The sequence below is a fragment of the Dendrobates tinctorius genome, unplaced genomic scaffold, assembly GCF_039654945.1.
Source record: "Dendrobates tinctorius isolate UK_male_01 unplaced genomic scaffold, ASM3965494v1 ptg000246l, whole genome shotgun sequence".
Taxonomy (NCBI): Eukaryota; Metazoa; Chordata; class Amphibia; order Anura; family Dendrobatidae; genus Dendrobates; species Dendrobates tinctorius.
Genome location: NW_027361913.1, coordinates 11,832,525 through 11,843,229, shown reverse-complemented (window position 1 = coordinate 11,843,229; position 10,705 = coordinate 11,832,525). Strand labels below are relative to the sequence as shown.

Genomic DNA, 10,705 nt, shown 5'->3' with positions numbered 1-10,705 from the left:
TCTGCAGCCCCTTGTCTGGTATGGCCTCTGGAATTCCTCTGATTCTTATATTATTTCGGCGGGACCTGTCCTCTAGATCCAAGAACTTGGTATGGAGCTTTTGCACTTGTTCCTCCAGTGCTGCATTGGCATCAATGAGGCTATTGTGTGACTTTGTCAGCTCCCCCATTTTAGATTCAATATGTGCTGTACGGCTGCCTATGGCAGTGATATCTCCCCTCAGCTCAGCCACCATATCTTTCCAATCCTGCTGCAGTGATGAGCGGAGGGCACTGAGCAGTTTCTGCATTGTACCTTTGGTAAGCGGTATATCTGCAGCGTCTGTGTCCAAGTCTGGGCCTGCTGTGGATCCCCTCCTGGATGAGCGTGAGGAAGCTGTGGAGGAGGATGCTGCCGCCATTTTCCCTCGCCCCGTGCTGGAGAAGAAGTCTGTAACTTTCGCCGGGGACGGCTTCTTCTGGGATTTTCCCCTTGGCATGCTACGATCCTGGATACCTCCGCAGCACTCCCCCCCCGTGTGCAGAGAGATTGGTGCCGCTGGCGAGCCGCAATGAGCCGATTAGGAGTCGAAGTGGCTGGAGCTCAGCAGCTAAGTGACCGGTGCCATTAGCAAGCAGGCCACGCCCCCCAGATACGTTCTTTTGATCGCCCGTTATTGCATTTTAATGCAATGTCTTGGTGACCAAAAAAAAAACGTAATTCTGGCGTTTTGAATTTTTTTCTCGCTACGCCGTTTAGCGATCGGGTTAATGCTTTTTTTTTATTGATAGATCGGGCGATTCTGAACGCGGCGATACCTAATATGTGTATGTGGGATTTTTTTTTTACTGTTTTATTTTGATTGGGGCGAAAGGGGGGTGATTTGAACTTAGGTTTTTTTAATTTTTTTTTTTTTATAAACATTTTTTTTTTTTTTACTTTTGGCATGCTTCAATAGCCTCCATAGAAGGCTAGAAGCATGCGCAACCCGATTGGCTCTGCTACATATGGGCGATGAGCAGATCGCCCATATGTAGCAGATTTACTGCTGTGCTTTCAGCGCCGACCACCGGGTGGCGCTGAAAGCCTTATGCCTGGAACAACCATAGAGGTCTCATAGAGACCTCTGGTTGTCCAGGCAACGTGACGCCGACCCCCGATCACGTGACGGGGGTCGGCGATGACGTCATTTCCGGCACGGCGGCCGGAAATTCTATTTAAATGCCCGCTGTCAGCTTTGACAGCGGCATTTAACTAGTTAATAGGCGCGGGCGGACGGCGATTCCGCTCGCGCCTATTGCGGGCACATGTCAGCTGTTCATAACAGCTGACATGTCCCGGCTTTGATGCGGGCTCAGCGCCGGAGCCCTCATCAAAGCAGGGGAAATGTCTGATGACGGACTGTGTCCGTCATTGGACATTAAGGGGTTAAGGGCATAAAAATTCAAAGTTGGAAAATTGCGAAATTTTCAAAATTTTTGCCAAATTTCCGCTTTTTTCACAAATAAACGCAAGTTGTTTGATTGAAATTTTACCACTGACATGAAGTACAATATGTCACGAGAAAACAATGTCAGAATCACCGGGATCCATGGAAGCGTTTCAGAGTTATGGCCTCATAAAGGGACAGTGGTGAGAATGCAAAAATTGGCCGGGTCATGAACGTGCAAACCACCCTTGAGGGTGAAGGGGTTAAAGTGTGGCATTGAAATTATAACGGTTTAGCGCTACTTTGGCAAATGGGGTTATCTATTATAACCATATGAGACAAAAATTAGATAAGCACAAGTAGCGGCAGCTTAAAACACTCATCTAAGAATATTTTTAAATAATGGGCCTGGAGCACTCCTTGTATCCTCACTTATATTGTTGGCATCAAATATGGTCCTTCTATCCTATGGGAAACCAACAAGGAATAATTAGGGTTTGATGTGATATATTTTGATTAAGGTCATGTGATTTTTGACCGGTAGGTGATGTATTCTTACCATCGCATGATTTGTAGTCATATTTGGCTAAGTTATGTTTCTCAAACCATAGGGTTGGGCTATAAACTTTCCATCTGCTACCAATACATCAAAGCTCCTAGCTATGAGCTATACCTTTGTATGGGCTGAAAGGCGAACGGAGCCTTTGTATAATGTACCGTCCTGGGGGATTATATGACGGCAGTCGCTTATTATATATCTGCCTTTTGGTTTGAATCACTTTTAGTCTCTTTTCAATCTCTGAGACCCAGTGACATATGTATTGATTATTACAGGTGACCCTCCTGGGACATCATTTCTGTGATAATGGGACTCTTTATGAGACCCATTGGTTGATATTCTCATTTTATAGACCTGGTGATCATATGCCTGTAATGAATGTAAACAATAATATCTATTGGCTTTAGAATCATTGGTGTGTGCTAGTATATTTATATTTTGCACTTCAATAACACCGGTCCTTTTCATAAGTGTTGGGTCCCGATATGGAACTCATAGACCAATATGACAACTGTTTGGACTAAGTGATTACATATTTCAAAGTAAATTAAGTGCGTATTCAAATCATTATCTTGGTGATCTGCCTTCTTTGGTATTTTAATCCGACATGTATACGCCATAATGCATAATGTCGATTTGTATGTACCAACGGTATTGTGCTTTATGTTCCGATTGTACGTCTGGAATTATGCTGACATTGTACAAGTTTTGTCACCTCATGGGCAACTAATAGATGGACCTGATCATTTCTGGGAGTTGGTGATCGTATGCCTTTGATGACTAAAAAGCACATTTCTTCACATCTTTATGGGGCACGCATATGTTTTGAGCCTAATCATGTGTCCCAAATGTATTCATGCTCAATCCCCCTCTCAGGGATCACGTCGTCACATTGCTGCTATTCTACCTTACCTGTTTGACCATTTCTTATATGGTTAGAATAGATGGGGTAATCTGTTTAAGCTCATGAGTTGGTAGTGAACTTAATATGGAGTTAAAATACATTATTTTGGTGATCCGTCTCATGGTCTAATTCTGCGATCCGATGCTTATATGCTACGAGATGCATCCCTGTGCGACTATGGTACCATGCTTTGTATTTTGAATAATTGCCTCAAATGATGCTGACACTGTATAAGTATTGTGAGTTTCTAGGGAACTCACAGATTGACTTATCCGGTGTCCATATGCTATGAGACGCCTCCGTATATGCACTTTTAGTACTATGCTTTGCATTTTGAGTTATTACCTCAAACTATGTTGATACTGCACAAATGTTGTGAGTTTCTATGGAACTCACAGACCGACGTGTTTATTTCTTGCTTCTATGCTATAATATCCTTCTGTGCGTGTTTATAGCACTGTGTGTTGCATTTTGAATACATTTCTTAAATAATGCCGACTCGATATAAGTTTTGCAATCTCCTTTGAGGGTACTTCTAGATCGGCATGTTCAGTTTTTGATGGCTAAAAATGCAATATTTTGTTGCTGGCACCTCTATTGTTAACTTATTGCGGTATATATGCCATGATTATATTTATGTGCAGAATTCTGACCTATTCTTAGAGGAGTGTTTTAAGCTGCCGCTACTTGCGCTTGTCTAGTTTTTGTCTCATATGGGTATAACACATTACCCCATTTGCCAAAGTAGCGCTAAACCGTTAGAATTTCAATGCCACACTTTAATCATATGCATGGAATTCTTGATGTCTGGCTCACCTACTTGATTAAAAGTTAATAAGGAAGAATAGAGTGGTTTAAGCAGCGTTATTTTTCAGCATTAGGACCTGCCAGAATAGGTCACATGACCACCTTCTAAGAGACAGGACCTTCCAGCGCTATTGTGCAGGCGGGGAAGTAAGATATTGAGACTCACTACCTTTGTCTCGGGCAGATGCTGGTTTCATATAGCGTCTGTGATCTCCATGGTATTAGTTTAGCATGTGCGCCTCTGCACTTTCCGCCTCAGTGATTACATGCTGCCACCTGAAGAGTCCTCCTTGCGGTGAGTCTCCACAGCTGTAACAACTAATGAGTATCACTGTGTATATTTAAACTCAGTGGATTTACAAGTGCCATCACCTCATTGTGCCCCTGATGAAGTCACAGTTGTGACGACACGCGTCGGGTTATGGGAGCAATCCCTGGCCCTCCTACACCATTTTTATGCATGATGGTTATTTATGCTCAATGAACATGTCCGTCATTATTCTATCTGCCTGCTGCCTTGGGTGGTAAAGTATATGGGAGGGGAGGTGTATTTCTTATCTTGCTACACACTCTGGTTTTGGTTAACCCTATAGTTCCTCTTTGAATTTTTGAACACGGGTTAATATAGTGACCTTTATTATAGTTCACTATACTGGATCATTATTTGATGCCACAATACTCCATTCTGATTGATTTAGAACTTTTATGGTGTGTATTTTCATATACTTATACCCGTTTCCTCCTTCCCCTTACCTAAATATTTGCATGTAGGTTAAATTTGCTGCATGAAGCCAACCATACACATTGTGTGTCTTTTGCCCCCCGAATGCATACTCATAAATATCTGCATTTAGGATTTGGCTATTGGCGTATTTAAATTGATGTACCTTGCCATATTATATATCTAGATCCTTTGTATAGGGCTTAGGGTATTATACATATTATATCTGTTATGTGGACTTGCCACACACATATGTATATAACCAGGTGGTGTTTTGTAGGGCTTGTTATTGCTCCCAGGGTTATAGGTTATGCTAATAACCTTTGTCTATTTTAAATGTTTTTAATCTTTTTTTGGTGTCTTGTATATCTCATGTAATAAAATTGATAATTTTTCTATGGTGATCCCTGCTTTTGATGTATGTCTTCTTTGCTTCTCCTGGTTACTTATATGTACATTTTTTGACATACTGTGGTTGGATCTCTTACTATTGTTGGTGCCCTCCGCATCCCTCTAGACAGCATATTGATGCAATGATTACACCTAGGAAATCCCTTTAAATGCATTCTGCCACAATTCTGTACATGTTGACGTCAATGGCTTAAGCCCCCGTTACACACTGCGATATCGCTAGCAATATCGCTGTAAAGTCACCGATTTTGTGACGTTGCAGCGATATTGCTAGCGATATCGCTGCATGTGATACTTACCTCCGACCGGCTCCCCCGCTGGTTATCGCTGATCGCGCGAGAACGTCCTGGACCATTCCTCGTCGTCCACTTCCTGCGGCGCTTCCTGCTGTGACGACGAGCGACGCGTGGAGCCGGGCGGGAGGACGCAGGATCGCCGCGTCTGACAGGTAAGTAGCGATCCCCGTCCCCTGCGATGTCGCTGGTGAGATCTGCCTGAGTGGCAGCTCACTAGCGACCACCTAGCGATGCACCAGCGATCCTGACCGCGTCATATCGCTATTCGGGATCGCTGGTGAGTCGCTAGGTGTAACGGTACCCTTAGCCACTCTGCAGGGCTCAGAAGGGGCCATTTGGCTACAGGAGGGTGATTGATATTGGACTGATTTGGGGAGTCATTTTGCTTTTCCAGCATCTTTGAGATACTAACAATGTAAAAAATATCCAGTTGACCGGCGACAGAGCTGAGAAGGGGCTTGTTCTCTGCAGGCTGAGCTTACCAATATCATTTGGGGATTAATTTATAATCGCTTTTTACCGATTCTTGATTTTATATAAATTGCACACTAAAACTACTTAAAAAATAAATTTCTGCATCACCATATTCTGAGAGCTAAAGCTTCCGAGAAACAACAAAAGGGTTGTGTTTTTCTTTTTAAGCAGATTAAGTTATGTAGTCCAAAATGGCACTAATAAGTTTTTTGACTACTCGTTTTTTAGATTTTTGGGTGACAAAATAACCAAAGACAACAAGTCATATTTTTTATTATTCCATTCATCATACGATAATAGTGCTAAGAAAACGTTATTCTTGCGGTCACTACCACCACAGCAATACCACATATTTAAGGTTTTGCTTCTTTTGCACACTAAGAAATATTTTCCACAATTTGTTTTTGCGTCACCATATTCTGCCAGCTACTTTTTTTTATTTTTGCTGACAAAACTGTATACTTATTATGTCATGACATTAAGTGAGATCATTTATTTTTCTATATGGCTTTTTGATCACTTTATCAGTCTCATAAATGCTATATTTTTTTTTTGGGCACTTTTTTATTGCTCACTGTACAGGTTAAATATTGGGATCTATAGGATCAGAATGTTCCAGATACAGCGATACCAATTGTTTGGACTTTTTTACAGAAAAAATATTTTAACTTTTTTCATATATTCTTACATTTTATTAGAATTTTTTTTTTTTTATTTATGGTCTTTTAGTATGGTACTTCATCTTTCACTTGTTTGGTTTCTTGTCTGGTCACAAATGGAAGATTAATTATATAGAGCAAAGGCTGGGATGTGGGACCTTCCCCTGATGTGAAGAGGTAGGCAAATCAGGTTATCTGATGGAGAGCAGTCATGGAGTGTGTACACAGTAATTAGCGAGTGGCTGATCATTGTTGGAAGAGCAAACTGACTGTGTACATCCAATTACCAAACCGGTTCTAATCAATGCAATGGGAAGTTAACCAGCCCAGGGTAGCAGGCATGGCCCCATGTCAGAAGACCTATACATATATGCTGTATATATCTCCATGATCAAGGAACATTTGCATCTGTGGATAAAATCATAAAGGTTTTGGTAGGAACGCAATATTGTGGTATGTATGGAGTGCCTGAAGGATGTTTGGTTCGATTATGCCGATATTGTTCATCTAAAAGGTCCCTGTGGAATAACATGAGAGTAGAAATTGGGGACAAAACTGCCTCAGCTGAGAGTAGTGAGGGGGTCTGGTAGATCCCTTTAGAATATTCCTATACCAAATTTCACGGTCAGACCCCAGGGGAAGCGACGAGCATTGCAGATCTGACCATATATCAAGCAGCATTCTCCAAAAGAAGCATGGATCCAATTCCTGAGACTTATCTGTATTTCGACCCTTTTATTTTATACAGCTTTGGCCTGTATGTCTGTCTTTGTTATTTCATCTTTTGTAACCCAAGCACTGTACTTTCTGTATATTAAATTACAAAAAAAGAAGTGTCAAGTTTGTTCTTTACTACTCTACCCACAAAGCCTGAGGAGGGCGAGAATAGCTTGGTTGCACTTCCCTTTGTATGCCAGAGTGCAAAAAAGGTGGCATATGTGCCAATGTGTGACTCCAGGCAGGTGTCTCGCTGGTCTATTAAAATGGCTAATGGTGGCAGCGAAAAGTGTGGTGTAGATGTGGGACTTGCTGTGGGGTGTCCTTAGTTCAAGCATACGGATTTAGGTGAGCGGAGAAAGTGTGGGAAATAAAGTCCCCCTTTACAATAGCATACAAGGCACATGAGTCGCTAGAGAGTGGCGTTTAATGGGTGTAGACGATAGTGGCTAATCCATGTCAGGTCTAATACCATGCAATATTTATGCAGTGCAGAGTGTTATACCTGTCATTTCCGGTTTATGAACGTACCTAACAAGCCACTGTAGCTGGGTGACCCAAAGCCATCAATGAGCTTGATGTCATCAGGGCAACCATTGGCACCCTGCAATCGTGTGGTGTACCAATGGGAAGATCTATATGCTGCTGTCATTATGGATGTCAGTAAGGGGTTAAACCGATGTGAGGTTGACAGTGCAGCTGCTTCTCTTTCCGCTTGGTTGATGTCATGCTAATTGATAGCTGGCTCCCCGCTGCCTACCTGCGGGCAGCCGGCTGTCAATCAGCTTAGGTTAGGAGTGACGCCCTGTCAACAGAGCAGACCGAAAGAGTTAAAGAGGCTATGTTGATGAGCTCTTCTAAAATAGGGCTGCAGGAGCGGTCCGTGACTGCGCCGAGCCGGCAGAGATTGGCGCCAGGAAGAAAACATAGGTAAATTAACAACTACTTGCCTGTAATTTATCAGCCTCATAAGAAAAATAAGCAAAGTTCGGGATAACCACTTAAAAATATATAGTCTTAGAAGTTTCAGGATCTACATGACCATCACTTATTTGGGAAAGTACAGACACCGTACTCTTGAATGTTTTACTTTGGTGCAAATCTTTATTTATGATTTTTACACTTTTTAATCAAATGTCCATTTAACTGTGGTACAATCTCAACGTGCCACAAATCCATTAAAGCGCCAGAAGATGAAGACATTTGCATTCTGTTTCTAAGCCTTATCCTCCCCTAACCTTCTGAAAAATATAAAAAGGAAAAGAAAAAAAATCACTCTTAACACAGTGCGGATGCTCGTCTCATAAGGAGGGGAGGGGGAGAGAGCAAAGAAAGTTCCGTTATTTTGCTTATTTAGCAAGTTTCAAGTTATCATTTGGACTGTGAAGATGACAAATGGAAGATCTAAGAGCAGAGAGCAGATCTGAACGAAAGTGAATATTGCAATCTGAGCCAAACAACCCATTATAGCCTACCCGGCCGCCATGTATTCTTATCCAATATATAACCCAATAAACTAATGAAAGCGACCGGTACCGAAAGACGTTTTCTTAGACTTATGTAAGGATTGCAAAAGCAGGATTTCATGCCCAGAAACTGTAGTTGGTGACCTGGATCTTTTTCTAGCCAGGTTTAAAAAATATATAATAGTGCTATAGCTAGGTAAGAAAGGAGCCAAATTAGCAATTTCTAAATGCCCAAGCGTAAAAAAAAGCAGCCGTCATGCCCAATAGCCCAGTCTTACATACGGCACTAGACACTCCTTGTGTGGCATTTAGCGCAAATTCACATATATTGGAAGGAATCCGTCATCAAACCAAATATTCAGGATATTGTAGAAGCACAGTTCAATGCAAAAATAGAAAAGGAAGAGATTCAGACATCGGCCTGGGTTATGGGAGAATAATCCGGCTTATGGGACATTGCCTAGTACCCTGCAGTGGAGAAGTATGACGAGGATCTGACTAGTAACACTACCTAGGGTCGGGTGGAACGGGAAGAAATGACTACACTGGGCAACTAGACTTACATTACAAGTGCCATCGACTTAGAGGAAAACATTCCTTGTTATATTCCTAGCTCTGGAAATAGAGCGTAGTAGAGCGTCCAAAGCTGGTACGTTTTCTAACATCAAGAAGTCAATTGGAAGAAAAAAAGAAAAAAGAAAAAAACATACACAGTGATCACATTTACAGGCTCCTGGGAGAATAGAAAAGAAAGCCGATTGTTCTGCAGCGCTTCTAGGTTAGAAAATACAATAACTTTGTAGGCCCTAGCAAAATATCACATTATATAAACCCCCTTTTTTTTTCCTTTTAACCCCATTCGTGCCAGTGGATGTCCAGAACAGAATATGCTGTTGGCCATTCTGGCACACAAGGGGTTACACCGCATACGTGTGAGACCAAACACTTCCGACTTTTGCAAACTAGACGTTGCTGGAGCTCTGGGTGACGATCAAGCGTTCTGCATCTCTTTGCCGATCTTGTAACTGAGGATTTTGTTCCAGTCGATCTTGGTGCGGGTGACGGGCAGCTGCCGACGTAAGGCCTTGAAAGTGGTGTCTGACATGGTCTGATAGTTTTCACTGATGGCGGTCTGCAGGAGAGAGCAGAAAGATGTCTGCCTTGTGACAAATGAGTAACCCATGCGGCATCGGCTGCCTAAGGGATGCCAAAACACACAATTATAAGAGTTGATTGCTTAGGACAAGGGTTAAAAGTTGACCAGCGTTTCTCATTTTTACAACAAAATTTATAAAACCTCTTTTTAGGGACCACCTCACATTTGAAGTAAGTTTGGGGGGCTCAATATAACAGAAAATACCCAAAAATGACATTGTAAAAACTGCAACCATCAAGATGCTCAAAACCACATTCAAGAAGTTTATTAACCCTTCAGGTGCTTCACGAGAACTAAAGTAATGTGGAAGGAAAAAATTAACATTTTACTTTTTTCACAAAATATTTACTTTGGAACCAATTTTTTTTTTTCCACAAGGGTATCAGGAGAAAATGGACCACAAAATATATTGTGCAAATTCTTCCGAGTATGCTGATACTCCGTATATGTGGGAAAGCCACTGTATGGGTACACGGCAGGGCTCAGAAGGGAGGGAGCACCATTTGACTTTTTGAACACAGAATTGGCTGGAATCAATGGTGGCGCCATGTCACGTTTGGAGACCCCCTGATGTATCTAAACAGTGGAACCCCCCAATTCTAACTCCAACCCCAACACACCGCAAACCGTAACCCTAACCGCAAACCTAACAGTAACCCTAACCGTAACCACAACACACCCCTAACCACAAACATAACCCTAACCGTAACTCCAGCACACCCCCAACTTTAGCCCAACCCTAACCTTACTGGAAAAAAGGAAATAAATACATTTTTTTTTATTATTTTTACCTAAGGGGGTGATAAAGGGGGGTTTGATTTACTATTTTTTTTATTTTGATCATTGTGCTAGGGTCTATCACAGTGATCAAAATGAACCAATAGGAAAAATTTCCTTTTGTTGCCGGTGCCGGCCGGCAGATCTCAGCGGGCGCACTGTGCATGCGCCCACCATTTTCTCCCGGAAGACGAGGCCGGCGGCCCGGGGAACTTCAGGGGTCCATGCAGGGACACTAGAGGTACTGAGGGATGGGAAATTGGGGGACCCTATTTCTCTATCCTCTGATGTGCGATCACATCAAAGAGAGAAATTAAATGGAAAATCTGACTTTTTGGGTCACAGTTATA

The 10,705-nt window shown here is 42.2% G+C and overlaps 1 protein-coding gene across 2 annotated transcripts in view; it reads right to left on the bottom strand.

The window, feature by feature from the left end:
- Nucleotides 1-8,038: 8,038 nt before the first annotated feature.
- The window catches only part of CAPZA1 (capping actin protein of muscle Z-line subunit alpha 1), a 47,587-nt gene continuing 44,920 nt past the window's right edge, over nucleotides 8,039-10,705 (bottom strand). Inside the window, exon 10 of one of the 2 annotated variants that reach the window (XM_073557299.1) lies at nucleotides 8,039-9,619. In XM_073557299.1, the coding sequence (XP_073413400.1) occupies nucleotides 9,272-9,619 (348 nt within the window). In that variant the 3' untranslated portion in view covers nucleotides 8,039-9,271. The remainder of the gene's footprint in view (nucleotides 9,620-10,705) is intronic. The other variant, XM_073557300.1, reaches the window with a different exon arrangement.